This window comes from Morone saxatilis, unplaced genomic scaffold, assembly GCF_004916995.1.
Source record: "Morone saxatilis isolate NCDOM2014 unplaced genomic scaffold, NCSU_SB_2.0 Contig2, whole genome shotgun sequence".
In the NCBI taxonomy this organism is placed as follows: domain Eukaryota; kingdom Metazoa; phylum Chordata; class Actinopteri; family Moronidae; genus Morone; species Morone saxatilis.
Window position 1 is genome coordinate 1,609,025 of NW_023339762.1, and position 13,073 is coordinate 1,622,097.

General features: G+C 41.4%; 1 protein-coding gene across 1 annotated transcript in view; it reads left to right on the forward strand.

Annotated features, from left to right (window-relative positions):
• Positions 1-705: 705 nt before the first annotated feature.
• Positions 706-13,073, forward strand: part of cmip (c-Maf inducing protein) — a gene marked incomplete at its 5' end in the record, with an annotated part of 19,519 nt that continues 7,151 nt past the window's right edge. Inside the window, 13 exon segments of the mRNA XM_035664574.1 lie at positions 706-867; positions 1,608-1,649; positions 2,030-2,092; positions 2,210-2,290; positions 3,428-3,531; positions 4,019-4,123; positions 5,671-6,123; positions 7,157-7,222; positions 10,402-10,428; positions 10,530-10,578; positions 10,698-10,805; positions 10,903-11,019; positions 11,255-11,395. Of these exon segments, the coding sequence (XP_035520467.1) occupies positions 706-867; positions 1,608-1,649; positions 2,030-2,092; positions 2,210-2,290; positions 3,428-3,531; positions 4,019-4,123; positions 5,671-6,123; positions 7,157-7,222; positions 10,402-10,428; positions 10,530-10,578; positions 10,698-10,805; positions 10,903-11,019; positions 11,255-11,395 (1,518 nt within the window).

Sequence of the window (13,073 nt, forward strand, 5' to 3'; positions counted from 1 at the left end):
CACACGCGCACACATGCACACACACACACATACACAGACATTTTTGCTCTGTATTTCAGCATGGTCATTCCTTATTTTTAACTATAATAATAAAAAGGTTATCACACACATTGAAGTCAATTAATCATGCTGAAACTTACAAGTCAATTACAAGCCTTCTCACAGTCTGACACCCCAATTTATGGTACTTTACAGACCTTTATGAAGATCTGACCCCTAAACCTGTCAGTACTAGAGCCACACTGCGCTCACTGAGCTAAATAAAGCTATACAGGAAGTCTGCCTGAGGTAGTTCAGAATACTAGAGTTCACAGTTACTTCCTATGGTTTCAATCTTTTGGTTTTTTCTGTGTCTGATTTCCTCCATACTCAACACTGATTGTCAGGCAGTAATCACACAGGCAGCACGGCCCACAGGGGTATCATGATTGGTCGGCTTTACACAGCTCTGAACATTTCCTGTTTGTGTGTTTTCACTGCACCATTTTGAATAAGACATTTCCCTGCCAAGCCAACAAGTGTTACTATAGATAGTGACATAAAACAGAAACAGAATTCACACTGTTGAAACATATTTCTTAATGATATGAGAAGTATTGAAGTGCTGGTTTCACTGAACAATGCATGCAGCGGCTATAGAAAGTAGTGATAGTCCAGGTGCTTGCTGGGTAGTCACTATGGGGTATTGCACTGTGTTTCCTACAGAAAAAGATCTACAAGTACCGTAAGGTCCTGAACAACCCGAGTCGCTGGGACGTGGTGCTGAAGGAGATCAGAGCGCTGGTGGACATGGCTCTGACCTCGCCACTGCAGGACGAGTCCATCCACCAGGCTCCACTGCATATCATCTCCACCCTGCTGGCTGAGGTAGCAACACGCACACACAAATATTACATGCTTAGTCTTTACCCTAATTTAAAACTTAGCCTAATGGCCTTTTTCCATTTTCTTCTCTTTTTTTAATTATAACAAAAACAAAAGTCACTAATTACATTTACTCAAGTGTTGTACTTGAAGCTCCTAAAATTAACTTTTATTTTGTGTTGATTCTGGTGGCCCCTGTGGACAAGAGCAGTAGTGCTTCTATCGCCTCGTCTCATTAAATTCAAGGGGAATCCAACCTACTATATAGAAATAGAATAGTGAAATTGTTTGTTTTGTTAATAGCATCATAAAAAGTTTCTTCCCTTTGAATTATTAAGAGTGAATCTTTTTGAGCCAGTATTGTACCTTCTTTTTCCTCCATCCATAAAGGAATAAAAAAACAATTCTCATGTTTGGATTTGTCCTGGAGTTTTCACTGGTGTTGATGTCACTTCCAGTTAGGTAACGTATTCCAGGGAAGATGTTTGGATTCCCTTGAGTCACAGTGCCACGTACAGTAGTATAAAGCAGGAACCTCCCTCTCAACCACGCCTTATTTTAATCCTAGCTCTTAACTAAACGTGACACCTAACCACCTGAATCCAAATCTTAATGTAAAGATAACAAAGTCCCCTTTTTCACCTGGTTGTGAGGACATTTAAATACAGTATGACACACACAATAATCCATTTAATTCTTGCCTAAACTCTTCTGTTTTTCCTTTCTCCTCTTCCTCCCCGCAGAACTCTAATCTCAGCACTCAGGATCATGAGAACATCATTGTGGTGAGTTCACTGTCACTGTAAATTGATATTTGATGTCAGGCTGAAGTTAATCATTAACGCCCTTGAGTCCGGCCTCTTTTCGTTTTTATCTTTTAAACTGAAGAAAAATATAGACTCTCCTCACATGCTTGTTACACTTGTGTATTTGTGTGTTTTTGATTGATGCCCATATGGCGGTTTCTGAGCAGAACAGAAGAGTTCGATGCTGAGAGAGGTTGTGGTGTTTGTGTAGCTCACCTGTGGGGCTGTTTTTACAAGGCTCCTGCACCTGACAGCCTAGAGCTACACTGCTGACTCACAGCAAGGGTAAATAAGAGATAGGATATGGAAATATTCATCTGTGTGTGTGTGTGTGTGTGTGTGTGTGTGTGTGTGTTCAGGCCATTGCTCCTCTTCTGGAAAACAACCACCCACCACCTGACCTGTGTGAGTTCTTCTGTAAGGTGAGGTCATATGCTGTAGTCTCATAATACATACTTATATAAATACATATAGCCACTGTAGTAGAGATAAGATAAATAGTTTCAAGCATTTTAAAGTGCTTCCTGTGTGTGTTGCAGCACTGTCGGGAGCGGCCTAGGTCGATGGTTGTGATTGAAGTGTTCACTCCTGTGGTCCAGAGAATCCTCAAACATAACATGGTGAGAACTGCTCTGTTCAGGAGCTTTCAGTAGCAGGGATGATAACTGGGTATCAGTTCCCATTTAGTGCTGGTTCCACACCCTGTTTATTGCATGCAGTGTCATGGTTTTGGTCATTTATGTGAAAATGCTACATTCCTTTAATCTGGTAGAAAAAGAAATGCATCCAGTACATCTGGTAAATCTGTTATAAATGAAAAAAACAACTCCATGTTGCTGAGTTTAGCAGAACTGGAGAGCTGCTGGTCCACTGCCTGTCTGGTGGCTTTAAGGAGAGCAATCAGTTTCCTGTTGGAAAGGGATGTGTGTCAGCAAGTAGTGGTGAAAATAACTATAGGTGGCTAAATATGTTTTGTTGCATCAACTATCTAAATAAAAACATAAGATGCTCCAAAAAAAAGTCGTTTCCCCATCCCAAATTAGAATCATCTCATTTTAACTTTTTGACTTAATTGCAAAGGGTAAGAATTTACATGCCAGCTGAAATATTTCATATGTGTTTCCAGTGCTTTTTGATAAACTGCATTAATGTGTACACTGTTTTGGAAAGGGGGTTAGGGTTGACTGGGACTGCTATGACTGGGAAATAATAATCTTGTCAAGAATGTTTTGCATTAGAAAAATAATCAGGTTTTAAGAAAATGTATCTAACTTTTAGCTAATTCTGAGCTTGATTTAACCAGTAACAACAATGGTTGCCTAATATCCCAGCAGGGGAACAGATTATTGTCCTTAAGAGATTTCCCGTCCTATTGTTGGAAATGATGCAGCTTTTTAGTTTTTTCATTGTTTTCATAAAAAATGCTAAAAATAAGAATGTTTCTGGTGCCTCCTAACCCTAACCCTAACCCTAACCCTAATCCTGTTTAAAGAAATTGTGTCTTATTGTAAGATGTTTTATATTTTTTGTGCTAATTATTAATCTTAGATTGAGCTACAAATTCTTAAATTTATCTCAATTAAGTGACCAAAATACTTCAGTCAGGTTTTTTGTTGCTTGTTTTCATTGCTTGTGATAAGCACAACTGGCTTACAGTTTTGGCATTTGTTCTGGTTTTAAGGCCCATTACTTTTGCCTATTTCTTTTGCATGTTGGTTGATATATGTTTGACTTGTTTTTGTGCATCTCTTTGGCAGGATTTTGGAAAGTGCCCTCGACTGCGTCTCTTCACTCAGGAGTACATCCTGGCTCTCAACGAGCTGAATGCTGGGATGGAGGTCGTCAAGAAGTTCGTCCACAGGTAAGAAATTGTCATGCACAATGAGAGCAGGTTCTTTAAACCTGTTAATGCCCTGTCTGATCAGATGTAGACATGTAATCTACAAAGACGCAGTTGTTTAGGAGTGCCTCACAAGCCTTGCTGTATGCATGGTTTTAGAAATACGGAGGTCCAAAATGGGTGGTTTTGGGGCATGCATCAAAGCATCAAAGTAGTTAGTTTTACTTTTTATTTTACGTCTTTTATTCAGAGTTTCCACGCATCCTGGAAAACCTGGATATTTAGAGACTAGTTTTCCAGTCATGGAAACACCTGGAAATTGATAATCTATGTTGTCCTAGGAAAATTGAATTGCATTTTAGCCCCTCATTCAGATCGCCTATGTAAAACTGGGTTAGTGTGAAGCTGCAGTAAGGGTAGTGCTGCATTTGATCAAGTTTGTACCCAGATAACATGCAGTAGACAGTTGGGGCCGTAGGTATATAACCTGCACCTATGTGTGTTGCAGCATGCACGGGCCAACAGGGCAGTGCCCTCACCCACGGGTCCTGCCAAACCTGGTGGCAGTGTGTCTCGCCGCCATTTATTCCTGTTATGAGGAGTTCATCAACAGGTCAGTCATCCACATGCACACACACACACACATACACACACGGTAGCTTCTTGTCTTTTCCCCCCGAACACAATTGAGTGTGTAAACTCTTGGCTTGCCTCACCACCTTCACATTTGATCTTGTCAGTTTTCCACCTCTCCCTCAGCGCACCTGCTTACCTTTCTACTCATGTCCGGACATCTTGTTTATCTGACCGCTGCAGTTTGAGCAGCTCAGATCTGTTGGACCTGAAGGTCAGCAAGACAAGCTGCAGCTACCCCTGGGGCCTCATAATGCCATAGTGCTTGTATACAAAATGGCAACCATCACTTACTGACAACGTATGCACACTCCTGACAAAATACTCAAAAGTGAAACGTGACTAAAAGCTGCTTTCTTTGCACCAGAGTCTTCACACTACATTGTAGTTTATTTACTGACAGTGTTCATATGCTATATCTAATGCTTTACTTTTACATGAGTTTACAGTACATTAGGTCCATGTGTCCAGTACATCCCTTTGCTGGGATTTTGTCTGATTTTGTGTCATTTCCAAGCATGAGAAAGAAGCTTTGCCACAGCAGCCATTGTTTCTTAAGGCTGACCATCCCACACAGTATCTGTTTATTCAGCTCTTGGTTACCTCTGTCCATTTTTTTTATTGATTAGACAAACACATTACTGGTAATTTCCCCACATGTTGTACAACTAATAAGAAGAAAACAGTCATTTGCAGATGTTACCGGGAAAGCAGATCAGATACGGGACAGTCATCATACCATATTCTGCCATTTATAGCCTAAACTAATTTGCAATGTCCCAACATGTTGTGTTTTTTTATAACTCAATAACTCTACAGTGCAATGGCATCATTCTTGGGAGTCTTTCAGAAAAGAGCTTGGTGTAAAAGGAACTGAGAGCGTTGCAGGTGATAAACAGACCTTACCCTTCAGTGTATCAATTTTCCAAATATTGCTGCTTTTGACAAATATAATCTTTGTCATAATTATTAAATGTAGTTAATTGTTTATAGGGTAAATTGCCTCCATCAGTCATACTTTCAAATACAGAAAGCATGGGAATGAAAAGGAGCTGCAATAACTCTTTGCACAACATGTGGTGATTTAAGTTTTGTCAGTAGATTTACATATGTTATGGTACATTAGAGAACAGTTTTGGAAAATAAAGCAGTGTTCTGTCGCCCCAAGAAAATCAGTGATTTATATTTACATGCTCTCTTTTCTTCCTAGTGTGTTCCGCAGGGGCATTTTGTTGACTTCAGATGTATGGCATAGGCTATTCCCCCAATTAGCGTTGTCTCCTTAGCATCCTCCACCCCAGAGATGATAATTCTTAGCAAATTTTTCCAAAACTCAAGCACACAAAGCAACCCATCTCTCTTGGCTCTTCTCACCTCTCCTTTGTTCCCCTTCTGTCATTACACTTGGCCTATTGCTTACACTGTCACTGGCCTTACTGCTGTGCTTTGACAATTACTGTCCCTGCACTGAGTATAGGTTTCATATGTGGTCCAACTCACCTCTCCCCCTGTTTGCCCTCCCTGCAGTCGGGACAACTCCCCCAGCCTAAAGGAGATCAGGAACGGCTGCCAGCAGCAGAACGACCGCAAGCCCCCAATGCCGCTCCGCCTTCTGCGCCCCGAGCCTCCGACGCCGCCTCCTGCCACCCTCCTCCCTCTCTCCGCCAACCCCAGTCCTCCCCAGCCACCTCCGCCCGCTCCCACAAACCCTGCCCTGTCCATTCCCATCTCCTCTCCGACGCCCTCCCTGCCCCTCTCCCCTCCACCCTCTGTCGTCAACTCCAGCGAGATCCTCGTGGAGCTGGAGCGAAACAACAACTCAGCCAACACCAGGCGGAAGGAGGGGCCGTCGGGGGGCGACAGCGAACCCAACCTCATCGACTGTCTGTTGGTCAGCCCGGCCGTCAACACTCTGTCCATCCAGCTGCCAGCACAGGCTGACCGAGTGCTGGGCTGCTTCGCTCTCATCCTCAAGATGCTGTGAGTGTAGATACCTCTGTAACTTATGGTGGACTCCCATTCCAAAATGTGTTACTACACACCACATATCCATGATAATAATGATAATAATAACAACAACACTAACAGACAGAATAAATAAAAGACAGGCAAATTACAACAGGTGCAAATACTGCACGATTTAAACCACACAATCAAATGAATAACAGACACATCAAATAGCAAGGTGGGCTCGAACACGAGAATGTGTGAAAGTTAAAATGAGAAGTAAGATAAAGCTTAAGAACTATACAATATGTAAAAGATAAGAATAAAATGAAGGAAAGTGACAGTTAGTTAAAGCCAATGTTAAATAAGTTTTCAGTTGTGGTTTAAAAATGTTCACAGAGCTTGCATCTCTTATAGCGTTGGGTAGGGAATTTTCAGTAAAAAGGGTGAGAGACGAACAGATATCAGACTGAAAAATCATGGAAAACTGCCACTGCTTCGAACAAAAAAATGATTTCGTAAAAAGCCTTTTCACAAAAGTCTGTCTTGATGGAGCTACTTTAAACTTACTCCAAGCCAATTTAATATTGTAGAAAATGACATGTCAACCACCAGGAACCAGGAAGCGTCCTAGTTTGTAAAGGTGACATAATGTGAGTGTGCCTATGGCTGAAGAACTGATCAGTGTAAATGGGTTGAACAGCCCTGAATGAATGAATGCATGAGCCTCGGTGCTGATTACACAGTGTGAACGTGGAGCTGTGTGTGTGTGTGTGTGTGTGTGTGTGTGTATCCCCTTCTGTCGAGGTGTAGGTGCGGTAACAAAGCAGGAAGGCCTATAAAAGTGACAGTGTCTGTGTGTTTGTAGCATTTGTAACAAAGCCAGTCTTACTTAACTCACAGTAATGTGATGCTGCTCTAGTTTCTGTTAAATCAGTGCTGCAGCTCTGCGTCACCTCGCCGCCACTTGTTTCAAATGCTCCCAGGCTGCACTGCTGTCTTTCATTGTTAAACTGACATCTCTGTCCTTTTCCCTCTTGTTTTTACTGCTGTCTGTCTCTGTCAGGTCGGACTACGATGACTGGAGACCTGCTCTGGCCAGCCTGCTGCAGCCCATCCCCTTCCCTAAAGAGTGAGTATTCACACACACATACCTCAGCTCACACTTTGCATTTTATTAATTTGTCTAGTGATCTCTCATACTAGCCACTTAAAATGACCAGAAGCTTCAGATCCTCTCTGAACAGTGTGCTCTTAATATCCAGCCGCCATAGTTTCGGTGAGAGAAGAGAGGAGTTGATGAAAATGTTGACACTCTCATCTGCAATTATTGTTGTAAACTTGCTAATTAAGCGTTGGGAGCAGCATTCAAGTTTCCTTGTCATCTTAGTGGAGGTTGTGGGAACATTAAAAGGTTACTGCACTTACTACTCAGTGTGGAAAAAAAGCAACTCCAACTTTTCTGCATGTTTTCCAGTTTTTATAAAAGTAATTGATGGGAGAGGTATTCCGAATTCTATACTTGAAAATAGTAAAAGTAGTAATACCATAGTTTGATAATGCTCTATTAGAAGTAGAAGTCCTGCTTTCAAAACCTCATTTTGTGTTGATTCTGGCGGCCCCTGTGGCCAAAAGTGGTAGTGTTTATACAATCATAACAGTAATAGAGAACAACTGATAAACTGTACAATGAAAAAGGCGTGTAAAAGTGTAACAACAGCAAGGGAACAAAGGAGAGGTGAGAAGAGCCAGGAGAGATGGGTTCCTATGTGTGCTTGAGTTTTAGAAAAAGTAGCTAAGAGATGTCTAGTGGCACAAAATATAAATATTTAAATAAGTACAAGTACCTCACAATTATATGGATAGAACTTGTGTTAGTTTCCACAGTTTTTGTTTCAAACCTTTGACTTCATTGTGTCAGCCTCTCTGCTGGAATCAAACCTACACCCTTGGAATCAGTAATGCCAGTGCCGAGGCCTCAGTGGCCTTTTTTTTTTATTTTTTATTTTATGACAGAGATAGACAGGACCCCTTTCCTGTCTATCTCTGTCATAAAATAAAAAATAAAAAAAAAGAGAGAGGAGGGTATGACCACGCAAGCCAAAAGCCGCAGGTCGTGCCCGGTCATCGAACCCTGGGCTGCTGCAGCAAGGACTCAGCCCTCGGTACATGGGTCGCCAGCTCTACCCACTGAGCTAACCGGGCGCCCCCTCAGTGGCCTTTTTATTGTTCCTGTGAACATGCATTGGTTAGATTGAGTTACAAAGTGTCTACACAGCCTGCGCAGTGAAAGCAGCATATTAGCAGAACAGCAGCTTCAGGCCTCCATCTGTGTCAGCGAAGGATGTGTTCAGGCCCAGCGTTGAGTGTTTCAGCAGTGCTCAGAACCCGGTCACTGTAGTAGTACTGCATTTCAGTTGAGAGTTTTGGTGGCTTATGACAGTCTAAATGCAGAATAAAACTTTTGGTTGCAGTCCAAAAACACCAGTGCAGCCGGAGTCATAATCATATACTGTAACCATCAGCTGCACCAGCCCTCCCACCGGCTTCACTCTTTCCTTCTTCCACTCTCTCACATCACTCTCTCTGGGGATGTAAACATGTTTCTTGGAGGGTCCTGTTGGGGACTGGCTGCTGACGTGGTTGAGGTACCTCACCACGCCTCCTGGGGGTCGCGAACTGGAGGGCGGCTTCTTTCTCCCCCAGAGAGCCTGCTTTAATTGGCCATAAGCAGCCCCGAGCCTTATATGTAATTGGCTGGCTGATCCTGAGCTTTATTAGCGTTGACTCGCTCCCGACTTGTTGTTTCTCCAACACTGGGACGCACCTGTTGCTCACCTGTGCCACTGTTGCCTGGTCGATGGCTTCAGGCGTCATTAGGAAAGGCAACAATACTCCCCAGCACCCTGTCGCTGAGGATATAATGAGTCATATGTACACACACATCAGAGACACACACAGACGGACACTGGTACTGACAGTGTTGAGAAATATGTTTATTTACTTTCTTGCCAAAGATTTGATGAGAAGATTGACCCCACTCTCATGTGTGTACTGTAAATGTGAAGTTGGAGCCAGTTGTTTAGATTAGATAAATTTAGCTTAGCACAAAGGCTGGAAACAACTAGCCTAAGGTAATTAAATCTGCCTTTAAATTCCCCTCTAAAGCTCACTAATTAACACGTTATATCTCGTTAGCTGAAGTGTGTAAACAACACGTCATGGTTTTATGGGGTTTATTTTCTGGACTATTTCTTGGCCATGCAGGAGAAGCTGCCAGGCAACTAGCATAGACTCCAGGTAGTCTGTTGGCTTTACACACCTTACCAGTTGCTGTTTTGTTTTTCTATTGTTATTATCATTTTTCTATTATATTATTTTATAACTAAGGACATGTTGAGTTAGCCAACTCAACTCATGTTACTTTACGGCAGGTACATGGTCCAGCGCAAGCTGCGCCTCTACGTCTAACTCATAGATTATGTGGAATATATGGGGATTACTGGATATCTTTGTAAAACTGTTTTTCAGTTAATTAATTTGTGCTATATTTTGGCTATGGGCTTAAAATTTATTTCATTATTACATATTTATAATTCATGAAATCTGGATCGGTGATGCCAGTCCCAATATGTGAATTATGTTAACCTCGGCACCTGATAACGATATTGGATTGGATCCCAACTCTAATTACAAACACATTATTTGTAGATGAACTGGAAAATGATGAACTACACATATGCAGCTTAATTTTGATGTATTAGTACAAACTTAAAACACAAAAACTTGTGGTCAGTTTAGAATTTAATTATCCATTTCTTTGACCTGATTCATATCCTGTATCATCACAGCCAACCTCTTGCAACGACTGCTAAAACAGAATTGTAATGACTCCCCACAGGGATCATTAAAATGTCATCTAAATTAACAAACAGTCCTGAGAAGTTCCCATTCTCGTGTCATGTGCACACATGCTGAAAATGTCATAATGGTCTCTGCGCTCCCTCTGAAACTTATCTGAGCATGTTGACTGTATGCACCAATATAAAGTAACACTGTGCTACTGTGTCATCAGCTTAACATCATTGTGAGAGGTAGCACAAAGCAGAACTCCAACCCAAACATGTTAAACTGTCCTCCAGAAATGCTTGTTTTTCCCCCTGTAAACATCAAATCTGAGATATATTGCCAGAAAAGCATGCATTAAATGAACTTTTCCCAAAAGATAAATGTTTGTTTTGTCATACTTCTTAGCTCTAAGTATTCTGGGCAGAAATATCTCACATCTCTCTTTGTCTTCCCTCTCTCCAGGGCCCTTGCACATGCCAAATTCACAAAGTAAGTAACTCAGACATCATAAACTGTTCTTCACACATTGAGTTAGATCCTAGTTTAAAACAACCTGACATTTGTGTCTCAATGTTTCTCTGTCTAAATAGGGAACTGAAATATGTTATTCAGAGGTTTGCGGAGGACCCAAGGCAGGAGGTGAATGTGTGCATGTTTACCACTGTTTCAACCTTGCTCAGCTCTAGAACTTAAAGGATATATATACAAGTTGAGAATAATCGTCAATCAATGTGTGTGTGTGTGTGTGTGTTTTCCAGGTCCATTCCTGCCTACTCAGTGTGCGTTCAGGTAAAGACGGCTGGTTTCAGCTCTACAGTCCAGGAGGTGTGGCATGTGATGACGATGGAGAGCTGTTTGCCAGTATGGTGAGTGTATGGACACACTCAGCCAGCCTGAACAATCAATGTGTGCTAATTAATGTGTGGTTGTGGTTGCTTACGACCTCCTCTTCCTCTCCTCCAGGTTCATATCTTGATGGGCTCCTGCTATAAGACCAAGAAGTTTCTGCTGTCTCTGGCTGAAAACAAGCTGGGTCCCTGCATGCTGCTGGCCCTACGTGGAAACCAGACCATGGTGGAGGTATGTCCATGTTTCTTTTTATTCTTTTATCAATAAATATTCTCAATCATTTCTCATGGTCTCTTCTAGTAGTAGTTTAGTTTGTTGACCATTTTGTGTCATTGTTGTGCCATTTATTCTTGTCACTTGTTCCAAATGTACTCTGAGCACTACCTCCTCCACAAGTACACTGATTCTCACATATAAAATCAGTGGAGTGCCTTTACAGTATGTGTGTGTTTATGTGTGTGTCCAGATCCTGTGTCTCATGCTTGAGTACAACATCATTGAGAACAAAGACACCCAACTGCAGATCATCTCCACCCTGGAGAGCACCCACGTGGGCCTGCGCATGTACGAGCAGCTCTGTGATCGACAGAGAGAGCTCAAAGAACTGGTGAGTTACTGCTCCAACACATGCAGTTCTTTATTATGCACACTGAGGCCTGAAGTTAACACGGTGCTGTACTCTTTGGCACCCTGCAGTTCTTTTATATCTGAACTAAGAACATCTTGTCCAACTCATCCCACGTTTCTGTCGGGCTCACCTTGGTGGAGCAAAGGCCTCTGCTGGAAAATCAAGTCACCAGTTTCTCATTACGTACAAATTCCTGTGTCCTTAGTGACCTACTAGTCAATCCACAATCCTGACACACTACTGACTGCAACCGTTAGAAGTTAAGAAACAAGCATGCCCTGGATAAGATGGGCATTTAGGAGAAATATGTATCATGTATGAGCACCTCCATCATCTATTGTGTGGGGAAAACACTGTTGTTCGTCGTGCGAGGTAAAGTTTGTTCAGACAGCCGCAGGTCTGGTGGTAGAGCGGGTCGACCATTGATTGCAACGTTGGTAGGTCCATCCTGGAGCTCCTCTGGTCAACAACTTCTAGCAAAAAAGTACAGAAGCTTTTTTGCAGTTTCAATATGCGCTACGATAGCTATATGTCTGCGATAGGCCAATATCTGCTAATAATGTCTCATTATTTCCTTTAATCAGTATACTGGCCATACATGAATATACTTTTCAAGAACCTTGTTCCAGGTTTCAAGCCCAATTCAACAAGTTTTTATATATCAGTTAGTTGTTTAAATTCTTTACATGATGTTAAATGTGTATGCTTAGCACTGCAGTTGGGTCCTCCTGAGTATTTACTTAATCTGGAAATCAAGCATTCATTATCTGTAAAAATGTTGTTGCCATATCAGAATTTTAAACTTTGATACAGCATTAGTATAAAAAAGGTAGGAGTTTCAATACCACGCCAAAAAGTATCAGTACCATTGAATGTATAATTAATAGAGATTGTATGGTTTTAAACACATAGTATCAAGAAGTATCGTAGTACTGAAGAAGTATTGACAACCATAGTCTGTAATCAGCATGATGTCACATATTGTTCCATATTTTAGAACAACAGTCCCTCTTGATGTTACCAGAAGGTTTTTCATATACAGTTTTGTCATTGTCTCACCTATAATCTTCTTAGGGAATCCACTACATGACATAAAGATCTTAATAAGGCAGAGTGTTTGATTTAAAAGAGAAGGTGCCACTGTGGTGACCTGGTAGCAAGAGACAAATAAAATAGTAACTGTGCATGGATTTGCCACCATCAGCAGCTTGTAATGTTCAGGATGGGTGTTATGCGAGCCAAAATTCTGCGTGCAGAAAATTCTGGGTACAGATGTACGTCATTACAGATATTAATTAATAAATCTGCATAAATCTGTGCAATTTGATATATATACGTATATATTCAATAATTGAAGTTTCTGTAGTTCAGTATACTGTGTATTTATTTAAAGATTTTTAAGTCGATTATTTTTGCTATTATTCACACACTTTTACACTGTTGCCACTAAATCTTTTCTGTTTAACCCCAAAAATGATGGGGCATAACTTCACATGGAAGACTATCTGTGATGCAAATGAATTCACAGAACATAGATATGGACACGCACAGTTCATGCTACCTTGCGCTTGGCTTGATTATTCAAAGCAGGCAAAATATTAAACTTGTAGTGTAACTGTAATAAAATAAAAAATCCAGGGCGCCCGGTTAGCTCAGT